Raw genomic sequence first — 19264 nt, 5'->3', positions numbered from 1 at the left:
TTTTCAGTGGAGTGGATTCAGAGTTTTGCTGGAATTTGGTCATAAATCTAACCACAAATAAACATTTCAGAAGTAAAAAAGTAAAAATGTTGATCTCATCATAATGCTGAATAGTGAAGAGAACATTAATGTCATTAGGATACAGAATCCAGGCACTATGAAAGACTCATTTAACTAATTCACACTGAGCTCTAGCTTACCTAAAAATGAGGCCAGTTGCATATGCAAAAAATGCATATATTAAAGCAGCATTTTCCAGTTCAGATCCTTAGGACTCACTGCCCTGCATGTTTTAATTGTGTCCCTACTCCAACACATCTGAGTCAGATTATTGAAATTCCTCAATAAGTTCTTTGCAAGCCTGCTAACGAGCACTTCATTTCATTCAGGTGAGATAACGTAGGGTTAAATCTAAAACATGCAGGGCAGTGGGTCCTAAAGACTAGGATTGATAAACACTGGTTTAAAGCAACATTACATAAGTGTCCATCTCTTAAAACTCTGAGCTTCTGACTCGTTTTGAAGGAGCACTGACATTCATTTTGCACATTCCTGAAGCTGTCATTGTGCTACAGCATCTTGAGAATGAGAAACCGGACTTCGCCATTTTTTCCAGCCCAGAGCATCATGTGACCGCTGCATTTTGGTTTAAGGCATCATATTGCATGCCAGTAACTGGGCATTATTGCATTGGTTGTTTTGAACACACACCATGGCTGATTCAGCAAAGAGGACATTATAGGAGGAAGTGAGGAAATGAAAGAAAGTGACAGTTTAAGACAGTGCAAGAGTCAAATTCTTGCACAGTTATGTGGTCCTGCTGCTGCATGGGCTACGTTCACTTTCTTAAACTTTCATCTAGAATTTAATGGACAAGCATTCAGAGGTCGCACATGCACTGTTTCTCTTGAGTGACATTCTAGGATCATCTCTCTCAGGTTAGTCTTAACATACTTATCTTTATAAATAACTACTATCTTTTCTTTCCTTCCACTTACACTCCCTGCAACCAACACATTATAAATTATTGCCAAGTTTCTAAAGGTCCTCCCTTCTTCCTCCCCTCTTTTTGGCTTTCATAACTCCAACATGCATGCCTGACCTACATTTAAAAACAAATATCATTCTAAATTGGCCAAACAGCATGGTATAAACTGATTAATGAGGGAATTAAAGTGAATGATGATCCATTGGTGGAAATCTTTATCCTGGGATGTGCCAGAGCTTATCAGTATTGGGTACAATATCAGCAGAATAAACGGAGGGCTTCTCCCTCCTTTCCTCAGTCTCTTTCCATCGTTTCATTTCTCTTGCAAACTGTCACCATCACTCATTGCTGGCTTACATTCCCAGCATTCTCCTGTGGCACCTGGCTCACGAGAGGAGAAAAGTGGCAAACATGCACTCAAAGGCACATTCACAAACCGGGAGAAAGTGCACAAAACACATTCACTTTTACACTCACATCCCTTCATTAAATACGTTTTCTTCCTAAAAACTGACAGGTCTCTTTCACAGAGATGCAAATGAATAAGGTAAGCTGACTTGCAGTGCATTAGCAAAGCTGCTAAATGTGTGTCTGTATGTGTGTTTCTTAACGCTAAGCTAATGGCTCATTGAGGATAGCACAGGCCAAGTCAATCATGCTGGATCTCTCCCTGTTGTCCCATTGAGACCTGCGGCTCATCAGGGGAGATAATTAGTCTGAAGAGCTTTAATGATACTCGCCTAATAGCTACAAGAGCACACTGAAAGGCAGCAGTGTGTATGTGTGCATTTGTATGTGGAATGCAGTGAGAGCACAGCTGTGAGATGTGTCTAAGAGATGGTGAGTAAGGGAATAAGTGATTTAAATATTGTTTTGTAAATACATGTGTCTGTGTGTATGTGTGCGTGGGTGGATAGTGTTAATATGCAAAGTGATGGGATAATGAATGTTGTGGCCATCAGGCTCCAACCCACACATGGACGGTACATGCATTACGTTCCTTTAAAACCTTTTGGCTGTTTCCTCCATCATTGTTAGCATGGAGCTCTGAGTTTGCTTATACCTTCTGCACAACACAACCTTGACTCACAAAACCACAGAAACTGTGTGTGTTTCTGTGATGGAAAAATATAGTGGTGGGGGATGCATTATGCATTCATGTTAGAAATTGCTCTGAATTCAAATGAGCATGTGCATTTTAGTGGACAGAAGCTGTTTTGTAACTCTTGCTACAAAGTGCCCTGCAGTGCCAGAGTGAAAATACAGCACTTAAGCAAAGCAAAAATAAAAAGGGTATTTTCTGTATTATATCTGTACAATTAAATGTGTAAATCTGGTTGTTTTTCATAACTTTTCTCTATTTCTCCAGAAAGGCAAAATTACTCAAACAAAACCAAAACATAATTCACAAAACTACCTAATTAAAATTCATCATGGTGATTAGGCCACAGTTGTAAAGGATATGAAAGTTCACAAAATGAACAAACAAACATAAAAAGCTCTGAAAATGATCTTGACTACAAGTGAAAACTATCACCATTCCCATTTGTACAAAATTCTTTCACATTCTAAATAAAATGGGACCAAACTTTCAAATATTGTTAAATACTGTATAATCTCCAGGGAACATTTTTGTTTTGTTTTGTTTAAATTATCCTGATAAATATTTGTGCATCTACGAGTATGGACAGATTTGGTTGTGGATATGTCCTCCTCTCAAACTGTCAGTTGGAGTCTGCATGGAAATACCATTTTGTGCAGTTGATACGTAGATCCTATTCATGCATAGTAGTCTGCATTTATTCAGTATTTGCAGTCTTGATGACATCTTTTCTGCACAGACGTATGGACATTCAATTCAAGATGGTGACTTCCAGGCGAGTAAAAGAGGGGACTTTGCAAATTTGCTTAGTGACTAATCTTTTTACAGTCTCTTTCCAACACTATCTCCCTTTAAATTTCATGTAAACTGCTGCTTGGGTTTTTATGAAGGTGGATGTCTGATATTCATGTTTTGATGTTAGACTCCATGAAAACAATTGTATGGCAGAGCTGTCTGGTTATATGTGGGTTTAGTGATCTCACTTTAAAGTGTGAATTGCCCAACATGTTACAAATGGAAATATAGAGCAGTCACCGAAATAAAAAAGGCCCATATTATGTTATACCATGATAGATTTATTGTAAAAACGTGAAATGTGTCATGTTATGACATTGTTTATTGTAAAAATCTGTAAGTAAAATTGTTTTTGTCTTTGAATGAGGAAACTGTGCATGCAATAAATTAGAGAAATGTCTAATTTACTAAATTTGATTAAGCTGTACTTCATACTAGGCTGAGACATGGAAAGATTCTGCTGCTACACCTTGGACAATAATATCATGTTGACGTTGCACCTTTTAGTCAAACACTTAATGTCTGCAACTTTATTCTCCCTGCAGTGCATATTTGTAATTTTAATTTCAGTTTTTAGAAGACAGCTAGAACATGGGTGCATGCTAACCAAGAGCAACAAACACACAGACACACACACACAAACACACGTACCATGATGCTCATAACTGTCCCACTTGTGAATACAACAAAAACTCATGTACTGTGGGTACACGAAGAGCAACTTTCAACAGCTGCTCTTCACATTATAACATGATGTGGTCCCACTTTTTTATTTTTTATTTGGGTGACAGCTGTACAGTTCTGTGGTTATAACCATGAATTTTCCCCCAAAGAGATGTCTTAGGATGAAAAGTGAAGCCTCTTCAATAATCCAAAAAGTTCATTGTCTTCTATTTGAGCACTTAGAATTACCAATGACCTGGATGAGAATCTACACCAACAGCAGTCTGTGTGGGAACAAAAAGATGTTGGTACACTGTCCACTCTGAACTAATTTACATCACACATACCCTAAATGGTATGCATGTTGTGTACAACAAACCATTTATTATTTTACCTGGGAAATCATTTAACCACCAAAGATGTGTAGTAAGTTCAGAATATTCCCAATTCCAAAACTGGTTTGTTTGCTAGAATATGGCAGTGTGTATAGAACATACATGTACCCCAAATCTTTCACAGGGTCAAGCTGCACTGCCATGTAGTTATTTTTATTTGGATAATTATAGCCACTGATGGCATATATTTAATAGCTCTATACTGGGCACATAAGTTTCCAGAAAAAAACCCCAACACAATAAGTACAAAAAGAACACAAACACATGTAAAATGATAAGATCACAGGACATGTTAAATGACCACAACGGAAACACAAAATGTTCACAAAAAGATGAAAAAAATAGAGCATGGGCCTTTTCACAAGCATGACACAATTTTTTCACATTGTCATTATTATTATTATTATTATTTTACATTCTAGTATTTATTTTTTAACCCACACCTATTAAAAAAATAATTCAGGTGCAAATCAATCCTGAAGGTGGGTCTATGCTGCAAAAACACTTTAACTTCAAGCAGAGAGGTCAGAAAAAAACAATAAAAGCGACAAGCCGTATTATTGACATTTTGTAATGCGCCCCAACATTCTGGCATCAGTTGATGTCTGAAAATTGGGGCACATCAGGTATTTAAAAAAAAGGGATTACAATGTGCTCTGATAATGCATTAGTAGCAACATAGCTTTAGTGAGGATGATCAATCACACACACAGTCGAGCCCTGACATACATGCATTCTCTGAAATGGTATTCTCAAAAAGGAGCCACGCTAACAAAGAGGTAAAACCCCAAGGGACTCAATTTGTCTTCCCTTGTAGTTGTTAAAGCACTACTCTAAAAACACCATGGAACAGTCCTTTTGCTATGGATCAGTGCCAGTTCATGCCTCCTTTTTATGCTGAAATTATTCCAATGCAAGTTGGTTTCTTTGGAAGCTTTGCATTTACTCCTGCTACATACCAGAACATGTGTTTTCCTGTCTTGAAGTGTCTTTAGAAATGCGTCAGTATTAGGAATGCAGTAAGAAAACATTACCTGGAGGCATACTCTAGATCATGAAGACAGAAAAATAACATCCAACGATGCTACATAAACACATACACAGTAGATAATGCTGTAAACAGCTGCTCACCGCAGCGATCAGAAAGTTTGTACCCCACCTCTTACAGGCACGCAAACTATACAAACTCAGGTGGAAAAAGATGCCCCATTGCTAACACCAGGTGAGCCTGACAAACTGCCCCAAGCCAAGCCAGGACTCATTCATTGGTCTGTCACACGGGGGAAAGCAGTCCACTCATATATCACTGCAAACCTGGAAAGTCCCCGCCTGCAGGAAAGCATCATCCACAGAAAACTGAAGATGTCACAAACATCCGTACTTTTCTGAAAGTTTACAAAAGCTGTCTCCAGTCAGTCAGTTTGGTCAGTTCACGTTAACATTTGTATGTAAACAATATTTATGACTTAGCAAAGCAGGGAAATTTGTTGGTATTCATCCAAAACAAGAGTGAATATCAACAGGAGGATATGCAGACAGAAGTTTATGGTCTGAGAAGATCTGTGAACTGCTTTAATATCTGGAGAGCACAAAAAAGTATTACAAAAAAGGTTGTGAAGTAAATAATTTACAGTTACTACATGAGCTGCAAAACAGCTCAGAAAATTTATTAGCCTGACTCCACATGTTTTACCCTTTAAATTTTAGCTTTATAATGTAGATTCACACATTTGTTGTACTTAACTTTTATTAAAAAACAAAAAATAAAAAATAAAATAAATATAGTCTTCAATCTTACTGATGACTAAAACGTGGGCTTTCTGTGTAGTTAACATTTGGCTTAATTTTTTAAGATAACAAAAATCTGCTTGCTTTAAATTGCAGCTGATTCAATAATGGTTATACTTCAGCAAGATTTCACACGGTTGCTGTTAGATAAATTTGACAAATAACATTAACAAGCATTTATACATGTTTGTACTTTACACCCATAGTACTGTACATGTCAGACATTTAGACTTTACTTATTCCGTTCTTTCTTTCTTTGTACTGATACCAGCCAGCACATCCTTCAATCTATTTTAGAGAAATGGCTGTTGCTACAGGAGTAAAATATAATTTCCTGCACAGGAAGTTTCTGCTTTGAAGAATTTTTTCCCAAGGGCTGAAGCAGAGAAATGTAAAATCTCCATAAGCTGAGTATAGATATAATCAATATTTTGCTTCGTTTTGTCCTGATAGACAGGCAAAATAATGACAAAAAAGTATGAATCCAGCTTATATGTAATGAGACCAGCCTGAAGAGAATCACTACAGCATCCCCTGACATGACCCTCTCTTTGTTCTATTGCTGCTGCAGTGTAACAGCTAATCTTTGAAATATAATATATAACCCTGGCTCTGACCCTGCGAGGCAAAGGTCAACTTCCCATATGCATGTCTTGGTAGCAATTTTCCAAAGTATTCTGCACCGTGAAGCATAAACACTCTCTCTGAGAGGAGGGTTTGATGTAGGGCACTTACAATTAGTAAGGAATGTCCCTCTAACTCCACCCAGCATGTGGTTAAAAAAAATGACACTTGCTCTAACAGAGCTTTTCAAAGTATGTACACGAAGGTCATTTCATGCATGCTGCTCATTTATACAGTGTGTGTGACACTGACACAGCCAGGCAATGCAAGAGAGAGGGTGAGGATTTCCACAGGTTAATAATTTATACTACTACCCACACACACACTTCTAGTAGCAGAGGATCTGCAAAACATCTCCCACTATAACGCTCCCTCTGTCCTGTGCAGACATATTCTAACTTTTTCAGCCTGTGTGTGAGAGAGAGAGATTATGCAGGGCTATGTCCTCTGATCCAGCATCAAATAAGTGGACAGGCCTGATAAGCTGATAAGGATCTAGTTGAGAGAAATACCAGGGCTTCTTACTTGCTTAAACAGTCGACTCGATGCAGGAGAAAGTTTACATAAGCACAGCACTTGGCCCTGAAGCTGCAAACAACTGAAAACTAGCCCATTTTTTATTACAGCACAGAACAGCTTGAGAAAACCCCTCTGGCTCTGCAATAATCATGAGATATATATAAGTTTTTACAATAAGGCACAGGAAGTAGGTCACAGCAGTGGCTGAATGATATGGAATAGAAGCTGAGGTGAAAAGGGGAAATTTGAAGTGAGAAAAAAAAATGGTTTCTCCACACATGTTCAACCGTGTTTCACAAAACAAGTTAAACACGCTTGAGATTTAGTTTATTCCTGTAGCAGAGATGAGAGTGAAGACTTGAAAACGAGGACATGGTGGGATACAATAGCAAAACTCCATTAGTAAGTCAGTGGAGCATATGAGTGTAATTATCAGTTGTACTCATGGGAGGCCCTAAGTTGCTCTCAGTGTCGCTGCTATTACAGTTACAACACACAAGGGAACGAATAGCAAATGAAGGGACATAGAGGAGCGTAGAAGGCATTCTGGGCATGGTGTAAAAGACAGCTTATGTTTTTCCTTGCACCTGTGTGTGTGTCTGGCCTCAGGCACGTGTGCATGCTTTAAGATTTGTTATGTGTAGAAAGGGTTGGGCAACAAGGTCAAGTGCAAAGAATATGATATACTTTTTAATTGTGCATTGGCATAATTAGCACACCATTTAACAAATCTCGATTTAGCGCACACAATTGCAAACACTCAGCACAGGAGTAGTGTGTTAGTAGTTTTTAATGTGTGGATGATGTGGTTTTAAGTGTAGATGATCACCAAAGACACGAGTGTGCAAGTGTGTTTTATTCAGACAGCTGCTGCTCTGTAATGTTAGCCGGTGGGAGGAGCCTATAGCATGTATAGAAGTTCTCAGAGGAGCAGCTCTCAACAGCTGCTCTTCATTCCTTCGGGCCATTCTCCCTCTTTTCTCATCTTTTAACAGAACTTTTTTCTCTGATGCCTGCTCTTGCTTTCTCTTCGCTGGGCCTCGGGGGGATTCTTTTTGCTTTGGGCATTGCTTTAAATCCAACGTCGTGTTTAATTTGTATTTTATAACATACTGTATTATATGAGCTTGCTGGCAAATAAACCTTGCTGCAGTTTATCACCAGATTTACTCAGCAGCTGAACTGATTTAGATTCTGATTCTTACTTTCTTTAGGGGATAGCTCATCTAATAATTTGATACTGGCATTTATTTCTATATAGTCTAAGTCTGTGTACCTCAAAGAATAATCTCCACTACCCTGAGTAGCTACATGAATAAGAGATTACCTCATTTTTGAGAGGCATTAAGTTAAACATTACATATTTTTAAAATAAATAACAAAAAGACTTCTTTGTTTCCATAATTTATAGAAAATGTAAGCAGAGGCATGCACATTTCCTAGTAACATCCCCTTGACAAGAATCTCTGATTGCAATCCAGCAGAAGCTTATATCTTGGCTTATTCCTCCACTTGTGTAAGAAGCGTGCATTGCTTCTGGAGGTCTATCCACTGATATTTAATTATCTTCAGGCAAGTTGTGAGTGACAAAACCTTCCTCCTGCAAATGTTAAGATACTTCGTCCTGTTTGAATTATTTGGGCATGTTTAGGATCATTATCTTGCTGTATGGACCATCCTTGTTTTGGCCATGATATTTACTACTAGAATTAGCTGGCTTTATTGAATCCATTCTTCTCTCTAAATGTTTCACATGGCACCATCTGCAGCACAAGCCCAACAAATGATTCAAAGTATCAGAGAAGTTCTGCTCTCTATTTTTCCCCAAACATTTGCTCACATCATTGTAAAAGTTCTATCTAATCAAATAATTTCCAGGGACTTGCTTCTAAATTGCAGCATGCTTATTTTGATATACTTTGCAAACTTCTGATGTTGAAAATTTTGGTCATCTGGCAGGATTTTTTTTTTTTTCTTTTTCAGATGATTTTATTTGTGAATATATTTGTAAATGTGTACCGTCTCTCAAGACTGTTGAATCTTACTGAAGAATTCAATAAGAAATGAATGCTTTTGCAAACTACAGTTTCTTCAAACTATTACAAACCGGGGAACATAACATGAACATGTTTGAAAATGCTTTGACATCTTCTTAATAACCTCCCCTATATGAGTATCATTTATGGTCATTTTCAGCATTTATAGCAGCTGGTTAGTGGACTTTGTGTTTGGATAAGTTTTGAGACTTTAGCACTGGCTCCTGACAGTGGGGTTTGTAATGTCCGTAGAGGCAGGTTTCTGTGTAATATCACCACAGAGGTGTTTGTGAAAGCACGGGGGGCAGAGATCAATTCTCACACTTGTTTGGCAGAGCTGAGCTCCTAAGATCGGATGAACAGTTAACTGTACAAACCAGCAAAAAGTATGGAGGGGATATTAGTCCTTTGACTGGACTCCTCAATCATGCAGGCCAAGATCGTGCACTTAGAATTGTCTAACCAGCCATTGACAAGAATAGTGTTGAGTTTGGGCCATTTTGCAGCATATTTGATAACAGTTTTAGGTATATAATCCTCATTGTGGGTTTCCTCACATCAAGAGGGCTTCCTGTTGGAATGTGAGTTGGGACATTTCTGTAAGGAGCCAGTGTTGGCTCTGCTGGGAGACTCTGGCTTCTTCCCAAAGTTCAAAAAGATTCTGAGAATTCTGAATTGCCCATCAAGTGAATGTGAGTGTACATGGTTATCTGTCATGTTTGTATCTGTTTTGGCCCTGTGAGGTCTGGGATGGTCCCTGTCTCTCTAGATAAATCCAACCTTCAAAATAACCAAGTGTTTCTATATGGAAAGATAAATATGTTTACACAAATTATTACTTTTTAAGTTGAAATAAAATAATCCTTTTTATTCCATTATCCATCCATGTCAGATCTACTCTGTTTTTTTTTTATATGAGGGATGTTTTCATCTGTGGGTTTCTTCCTAATTTAGAGTTGATGATGCCTGCCAAATAAGACTTCTTTTTATATGTTTAGTTCAGACAATTTTTAAAAGGTTCTGGTCAAATAAATCACTGACCTTGTGTTTTTAATATATTAACAGAGCCTTGAAGTTGCCTTCAGCCTGACATGGGAAATTTACATCACCTTTAACCCCTGCAAATAAACTCACACAGCACTACATTCCAGTAACTGAGATGAACTCAAAGGGAGCGTCATACACAAACACACTTCCTAATCTCCCATTAGGATTCTGCTTGAACACATCAGTTTTACATATTTATTGTTTTTAATCATCTGAACTCTGCTGGAAAATCATCTTCTACTTAGTCACACTTGCCTCTCATTCCCTCAGACACAGCACAAAATAAACAATTAAAATTAAAACACACCCAGCTGTGCTTTAATAAGCAAATATCCCACAGGTGTCCTAGAGCTCCTGAGTGACATACACTCGCTGAAGCTCGGACTGTGGGAGATCAGCCGCTGCTAGTCTTAATAGTAAGCTCACTGATACAATCAATGAAACAAATCTGCCTTGCTGCGAGATAGATAACAGAAATACAGAAAATAAATGCAGGCTCACACAGGTAGATGCACACACACATCGGACACACAGAAGTGCGAGCTCTCTGTTGTGTCACATCCAGACAGTAAACACAGTTAGACCACACAGGATATTAAACCTGAGGAGTGAAGCAGATAAACACATTTATCACATGTTCTTTCATACTTTTCTCTGTTGAACTCTTACACTCCCTCCCTCCCCCCCCCAACTCCCCCACAATCTGTATTTGTGTAATACAGATTAATGTCATCTTAACAAAGGCTCCTGTTTTTTTTCCTTCATCACCAATCACTACTTTCATTTCCTCTCACCCTGTCAGATCTCCTCCTTTTACACCACCATAAATTTGCTCTCCTCCTCTTTTAGGATTGCTTAGTTGTTTTTTTTTTTGTTTGTTTGTTTTGTTTGTTTGTTTGTTTTGTTTTCTTTTACAGTTTCTGCATCAGTTAATGTGCATCTGCATCTCTGCTTCAGCAGCTCTATTAATCTCTACATACATGCTGCTCTCCTTGCCTCAGTGCTCTTGGGCCATGTGAGCTGATCATTATGCATGATGATGGAACACATATTGTCAGCAAATCCTTGTCCAACCTGAATCCATCCCCACAGAACTGAGTATAAATAACAGTGTGTGTATGGTGAGCTGAGGCCAGGCCAAGTGCTACTGAGTAACCATCAGATGCAGGCTAAAGGGGCAAAAGGAACACAGTGGCTGTCATTCCTCAATAGGCCGACACAAAATGGCTAAATCAGTTTAAAGCTACTGTAACTAAACCCAGTAAAAGGAGCAGGAAGACTCCCAGTGGGGAGAGGAAAGGAGGAGGGAAGAAGGAAAAGACTTTAGGAAGAATGACAGTAATCCCTCTCATTGTTAGGAAGACTGAGAAGCACTGATCCTCTCATTCTTTGTAAAACAAAGCATGAGAAGATCTCTCTCTCTCACTCACAGACACAAACACACACTAACTCCTCACTCCTCTTGATCCATATCACACACTTACAGCTTACTTTGTTTATGCTTGCATTTCATACATTTATTCATCAATATATCCCACTTTGCAGAAAGCTCATTCTAGAGTTGATGTTTTGTAACTTTCCAAAGAGGAAATAACACAACCCTCCAATTTTTTAATGAAAATCTAAATTCTTAATGAATGAACCCAGCACATCCTGAAGATGTTTTCCCTCATCCGAGATTCCGAATATTTGTATGTATTAACATGGTTATTCCAGTGTGAAGCCCCAAAGATGCTGACATGTAAGCTCATGCTGTCATTTACATTATGTGCACAACCTTGGTGTCCAGACACACTCCTGCGCTGCCTGTTTCCATATTTACCACTTTGCATTTGCTGATCGATTTCACCGGGTCACATTGGTGGGAGATGTTTAATTTCCTAATGGAAAAGCAGCAGCACAGTGACTGTGTGTCCCTTCAATGACTCTGGTAGGTCCATAAGCATGCATAATGTTGCACAAACCTGCCAAGTTGTGGTACAAGGTTAGTGCATGCTTTTATGTAACCTTAGAAGTGAAGACTAATTAATTCAGAGATTTTGTGGATCATTAATGGATGGTTTGGACAAAAACATATTTTCTGAATATAGCTGCTACTGATAAGAATAATCTGTTACTGATCTGTGCACAACGCTACAAAGCAATTTGTAGATGATTGATGGAACTAATGTTCATAAATAAAAGCAAAATGACTGAGCCCTGCATCATGAAGTCAGCAGCAAGAAAATCCATAAAGACGTCACCGATGCAAAACATGGGCTTCCTCCTTTTGTCTGTCCTGTCAGAACAAATCATGGGATCAATCAATGTGGGGGGAAAATTTACATAATATGGTTAAATCAAAGATATTAAAATTGGGTGCATGATGGGAATCAATTTAGATGTCATCTTCTAGGAAGTGTCAGAAAGAAACACTCAGATGAATCAGATCAAAAGTGAATTGGTTTCCGGCGTGTGAAGATTTAAGAGACGATGATTGATTTCAGCCAAATACAAAGCACATTTTCAAGTTGTGACGATGATAAAAAATAAACAAAAAATAACAGAAAGGGATATAAATCAAGTGCAAGACCTTTCTAAAAAAAACATTTGATGCAAAGACAAAGAAAAACACAGAGTAATGGGGTGTGATTGGTTTTCTTGAGTTTTTCTTTTCATTAGAAATCCTACACAGCTCATAAAAAGATACATCAACACACCACAGAGGTCACAAACAGTGTACCACAAAATATACAGTATACATTAACAAGAGAAAAGTAAAGCACTGACAACATCTCGTAAAAAAAGAATCTAAAATAAACAATTCTCTCTTCTCTCAGTGAGTGGAAAAGAATGGAAAAAGAAAACTCAGTAGTTCCAAAATGAAAGCTCCCCATGCTAAAAAAAACAAAGTTTATACCACAATATTATTATATAAAACATGTAAAAAGCAGGTCTACAAGTTCACTTATCCATCTTTACCTGCCATCACAAGTCAGCTAACAATCCGCATGTTTATGGCAATTTCAGCAATCACAGAAAAAAAAAGCCTTGTGGGCTCAGATGGGGTTTTAGTTGACCTTTTTTAAAAAAAAAAGAACATCAAGGCCATTGTTTCCAGTGTACAAGAAAGTAAAAATGGCACATCAGCCTGCTAACAGACCTTATTTTGGTGTATGTAAAATGTAAAGGAGAAACAAACATGGCAGGATTGTGCTCCCAAACACAGAAACGTTGCTGCTGTGACACTCAAAACCTTTTATTTGGTAAAAAAACAAAAGCGATACCCTACAAACTCCAGCCAAAAACCCAGATCCCTCCCAAACCCTCCCTTCCCAGCTTGTTCCAAAGAAGAGCAAACCTGTGCCAGAGATTACTCCTAACAGGTGGATCTGTGACTACTGCACTGCTGCCGCTGAAAGAACCAATTTGTTGTAATGGGAAAACAACATCACAGCAGGCTACAGTTTGAGATTGTCAGCTCTTTCACCAAACACCACCAATTTTCCGGTGAAAGCTGGTGGTAATGGGTCTATGAGAGTGGTTTCTCCATTTTCAGTCCCACTCCTGGTTTCATCCCAGAATGGAGATCTGAAAAATTTGCATCACGACTCTATAAGAAATAGTAGCAATTATGGCCAACAGGTGAGTAATCACAGCCACCTTTGGACTCAGCATCACGCTCAGCTCCTCGTGCTTGATCGACAAGGAAACCAATATTTGAATTTACAGAGAAAATAGGAGAGCAAAGACAAACAAGCAAATGTACATGTGCGCTGAAAAATGGCTAGAAAAAATGTATACAACCAAAAACACTTGTGTGTCTGGTGGCTTTGAATAAAAGGGGAAAAAAAGCAAGCAATGTCAGAGAAGGGTGTTACTGAATACCTTGCTTGTTTCTGCTGAAAGCTACTTAGGGATATTTGAAAAGAAATACATATATATATATACATATATATATATATATATATGTATATAAAAACTTTTACAAGTAGCAAAAATCAATCAAAGTCACTATTAAGCAAAAGAAAATAAAATTGAGCTCTGAGAAAAAGTTTTATCGCTGTACAGCGTGCATAAAGAACTAAATGGTGAGAGCTCAAATCATCTACTGAGGTGAGTCAATCTGAACAACAGCCTGATATTATTTTCAGTGGAAAGAATTTTAGTGCAGACTCCAAAACAGACAAGAGGTTCAGTGTAATACTTGAATGCTAATACAACAAACAAACAAAAAGCCAAAAACAACACTTTGTGTTGCACTTGGGATACATGAAAAAGAGTCAGCCTTTGCTTTGACATTTTTGCCAGTCAGGCTTCATTTTACGGCTCTGTTCTGCAGAAGAGTCTACCACAAATTTGATTAGAAAAAGAAGAAGAAAGGCTGTGTTCATGTCTTCCAGTGATGCTGCCTTTTGCTTTTGCACTTGTCATTTTAAAACCTGTAATAGCCTGAGATGGATGGAGTTTTTAAGAATTCTCTTTATTAAAAAGAGAAAGAATCTCCAACCAGCTGGTCTAATAGAGGTTATAAAACAAGCACGAGCATGATGCGTACCTTAAAGCCACCAACATAAATCCATCTCCCTGCACCCCTCATGTTCTCCCTTCAGTCTAATCCAATTAAAAAAAAAAAAAAAATCAGCCCTGTTTTTTAAAACCATTGTTGTCCTCTTCCTTTCATCGCTCTCAGTTCCATCGTCTGGTTTTATCACTGAGAAAAAGAAAAGACAGAAAAACACAGATTAGTACAGTATGTGCAATAAGAGGATTATTACTTAGGCCTACTTACTCAATATTTTTCTTGATAACAGTATTTTGAATTATTTAAGTCTCAAAGTAAATTGCACAAAGTAGCTTAAAAATATTTTCTCTATATGTTCATTTATGTCTTACTAAAATGTAAACAAATGTTTATTAAGTAAAATATATCAGGAATATACATATATATATATATATATATATATATAGACAGACAGTTGTCCACCCTTGTCTAATGCAGCAAGATATGTATTTATTAGCTGAAAAATATGTCAATAGTCAGTATAGTTTGTGTCTGTCCTTTTCATCTTGCCTCTTTCAGCAGGACAATGGTACATTTAATTCTGCACATAATCTAACAGCAGGATGTTTAACTGGCCTACAAGCAGTCCAGACCTGTCACATCTGCAGTATCAAACATTCAGAGCATTTTAACATAAAACGGAGGATTTGACACATCAGTTCATGAAAACTTCAGTATCCGGACACGCATATCGATGTTCACACATCAGAAACAAACCATGTGTATGATGAGGGCAGGTGTGTTTTCTGGTGTATCTAACTATTCTGCTCTGATGAGTGAAGACTCTTCCAATCACAGCAGCTGATCCCTCCAGGTTGCTCAGTGACATTGATCAGAAAATTTGAATTTTAGATTAAACAGGTGCCCACCTTCATCCAGAGAACGGTGTGTTTCTGATCATGCAATTTCATGTGTCTGGATGGTGGATATTATGACCTAGAGTATTGAGCAGCTAGAATTCTGAATCAAAGTGAAAAGGGGATTTGGTCTTAAACAAGCCTCAAACCTGCCTGTTTGGAAATATTTTTTTATAGAAAATGATGCAATTTTACATTTTCATGATGATGTATTTGTAATGTTTTTATTAAATATGTGTTTGGATGACATGTAAATCATTGTACATTGCTATTTTTTTTAACTGTAAACCGGAGAAAAAAAATGTTACCATTAGTGATATTGTACTAAACAAAATAAAAGTTTCCTCAAATGTAAACGTCATCATTTGCTTTCAAATAAAATTACGTGTTTCTCTGGTCTGGCTGTAGCCATTTAGAAGACACCTTCCAGGGTAATGCTTTTATGTCATCTGATTGGAGAGACAGGTTTTTATGTCAAAAATCAAGCAAAATGTGTCTGAAATCTCCTTGAATTTTCTAAAATGTTATTCAGTTTTTTGACAGAAGTTCCCATACAGAATCACTGAAACTGCCTTTTAAAGTCAACTCAAATATGTCTCTACCATTTCAGCCGCAGAGACCACTTTCTCCTCCAGAGTTGTCCATGTTTGTATTAAGCTGTTAAATGTCTTGAACTTATCCAAGCAGAAAGCTACTCTGGCATTATACAATACATTTATGAATGCAGAAGACAATCTTTCTACACTCTTTGAATGAACAAGTTGACTTTACTCTATAGCAACAAACTGTAGCTTACTGTTTAACTTAATTCAAGTCAATGAATTATCCCTATCCCACCCAGTTCACATTGACCTAACCTGTTCTGCGGGCACTTTTTTGTTAAGGAGACCAGCCTCTTCATTGGCCTTGTCAGTCTTCATCTCCACCACAATGTTTTCACTTCGATCCGTGGTGGATCTGAACAGAAATAGATTAAAACAGAGGAGAGAAATCCAAAGAAAAAAGTGATTGTACAGCAGGTTTGTGTCAGGGGTGAGTATTTGATTGGGACATTTCTTCATAAAGCCTATTCTGAATTTATTAAAGAGGCTTTTTTCATTTATTAATACAGACTGCCCTGACAAACAGCATACATGTTGTAATTAATCATCATTTATCCTATATGTCTCCCACTCCCCTCTACTCACACTTCCTTCTTGTCCTTCTTGCTGCAGGGCAGATTGTTCTTCTTGCTTAGGAAGTAGATGAGGGCCACCAGCAGCAGGAGCAGCAGAACACACACCACCACGGCTACCACCACCCCGCTGGAGCCTCCTTGCTGCTTGTCAGCTACAGCACCGCAATGGAGGGAAACATGGAGGGAAGGGAGGAGGGGAGCGAATGATGGGATGGGGATGGGTGAGTGAGGAATGGGGGATTTGAAGGTGGGAGGGAGGTGTGGAGGGTTGATCACAGTGGAGGAGGCAGGGGGTTTTTGATTCGCAAGGGGAGAGAGGCATCATGAGGGGTGTTTTATTTGTGGGGTGGAAAAAAAGGAGGAGTTAGAAAAATGATTTAATTTGAGGTGGGTTGAAAGGGAAGGATGGGGATGGATAGGATCCAGATGAATAGCGTTAATGGATGGATGAGTGGGTGGGTGGGTGGAGAGGATAAGGGATGGGGATTGGGATGTGGGATTAGTCTAATTTCTGAATGCAATGACTGATATGTGATGGGACCCAATAACAGGGTCTGTTTCCTCACAGGTAACACTAGACAGCTGACCAGAGCCAGAAAACAACACTGAACATACTCACCCATGCACTTGTATTACTGTAATTATGAGGACACGATGCTATAAACACATGAAATAACATATAACATTTTTTAAAATATAATATAAATCTTTAAGGCAATCCTCTTGATGAATTAGTTAACATGTTTTCTTTAACTTGTTCTCTGGTTTAACTGGGGTTTGAATGATGGACTGCTTCTTGGCTGGGAGCACTGACTTTCTGGCATCTCTTCTGGTTGCCTGGCAACCTCTCAATAACAAGACTAAAGGAAAACATCTGTGGCAACATTTCTGATTTTCTTAGAGGTTAAATTGACCTCACCATGAAGTTAAAGTGAGCTTAGCTGACCTTCTCAAACAAATGGCTGCAGTATGAGACTCTCATTATGTCCTGAGGTGTTTTGTTAGTGGAATGCGTGCTTGCTTTTATTCTCTGGTGCTCTTTCTTTTCATTAAGCCACCTGAAAATTGTTCTAAAAAAATGTCCTAAATTGTTCCCTTTAAGCAGAATTTAGATTGCCCACTATGAGAGCTTGAAAATTTCTCCAAATCCCAAAATAATTAAACTATTTTTATAAGATCTTGAGGACATGAGCTGAACTAAAGCACATTTTCAGCTTGGTACTGTGCTTGTAATCACAGTAATAATCAAAATATACTAAATGTGATGGCCTAAAATGAGACAAAAGTGTTGATTTGGATCCACAAGTTAAACTGAATTAGCAATGGATCATGGTTATATCTGATTACTGAAATGCTAGCAGTTGCTAGCAGCACTGCCTCAATATACAGTACTGCCTCCTGTCTGACTGTTTAAATTAATGCTGAATCAATATTAATTTACCATCAGTTATGGCTAAAAATCTGTATTTGACTCAATATCAATCACAGCAATCCCTTTGCATTTAATTTCATTGTCAAGAATATTAACTGTTTTAACTGGGGTTTTTTTTTTTCTTATTTTATATTACTTCTACCTTTATCTAAGCAGACAATAAGAACACTTTCTTATTTACAATAAGTGGATCAGCAAAAAGCAAACAAGCTTGAAAATAAACAAACTCAATGTCGTTCTTAAAACCATTTAATTGCTTTAATATGATTTTGCTATCCAGGGAATTCCTGTTTTACAGCATCATTTGGTGACTTATTTTGAACTTTTATGAGATTTTGTACAATAAAACTGTAATAATTAGTGGATTTTTTTTTAAAATAACTTCTAAAATACACCAGTGACTAATTTGCTTTTAATTTTCAACTATTGTAAAACCCACAAATAAAATCATTCAATAAACTGTTTTTAGGCATGAGATATGATTATTAATTAAATTTATAAATCTGTTAAAGTGATGGCATTCAGTCACGCAGTTAGTTCAGCCATTTTTCCATTAAAATCCCTCCATCTTCATCCAGACATGTAGATACATGCACAGTGGTTCTATAAAACAAAACAACAGCAATGGAAGCAGCTTGATGTTTATCTGTCTTTTTTTTACTTATCTCGCGTTAACTACACTACAGTAACAGCACAGCTGTTATATAAGCTCAATAATAATGTGATGTTAGGGGTACTTCACCTGAGGGCTGACACTACTGTTAGAAGAGGAGCACATTATCATATTAACATCGTTTACTTTCTGATAAAAAAAAAAAGCTGTTTTGCTTTAAAATTTATATCAAGCTAACAAACAGTAGAAATATTGGCAGTGGATTATATTTAGAATTAGAGAGTAAATGCTGCTGCTAGTTATCATTGGTAAGACAATGAAGAAGGAAAGTTTAGACACTGTTTTCTTTTTGTATTTATTCAATAAAATGATCTATTGGATTTATCTACTTCTGAAAAAAGACTAGGGTTTTTGTGTGTTTGCGTGTGTGTGTATGTGTGTCGGTGGGTGGGGGGGGTAACTTGTCTATCCAGCAGCTTGTCTATGAAACTGGCATAAGCTTAATAGAACTTGCTTATATGAAACATAACAATAATAACAATAATAATAATAATAATAATTATTATTATTATTATTATTATTATTATTATTATTATTATTATTATTATTATTATTATTATTATTATTATATATTAATATTCTTTGAATATAATCTGAGTTCATGACAAATTTCTTGAAGGGGATA

At 37.4% G+C, this 19264-nt stretch overlaps 1 protein-coding gene across 3 annotated transcripts in view; it reads right to left on the bottom strand.

Moving 5' to 3' along the window:
- Positions 1-12578: 12578 nt before the first annotated feature.
- The window catches only part of bcam (basal cell adhesion molecule (Lutheran blood group)), a 54441-nt gene continuing 47755 nt past the window's right edge, over positions 12579-19264 (bottom strand). For all 3 annotated transcript variants that reach the window (XM_041987870.1, XM_041987872.1, XM_041987871.1), the window contains 3 exons: positions 16545-16686; positions 16215-16314; positions 12579-14650 (listed from right to left, as the gene is read on the bottom strand). In XM_041987870.1, the coding sequence (XP_041843804.1) occupies positions 14648-14650; positions 16215-16314; positions 16545-16686 (245 nt within the window). In that variant the 3' untranslated portion in view covers positions 12579-14647. The remainder of the gene's footprint in view (positions 14651-16214; positions 16315-16544; positions 16687-19264) is intronic.

Source organism: Melanotaenia boesemani, chromosome 6 (assembly GCF_017639745.1).
Source record: "Melanotaenia boesemani isolate fMelBoe1 chromosome 6, fMelBoe1.pri, whole genome shotgun sequence".
NCBI lineage: Eukaryota > Metazoa > Chordata > Actinopteri > Atheriniformes > Melanotaeniidae > Melanotaenia > Melanotaenia boesemani.
The sequence above is the reverse complement of the archived record's forward strand: the minus strand, read 5'-3'. Positions and strand labels throughout refer to the sequence as shown.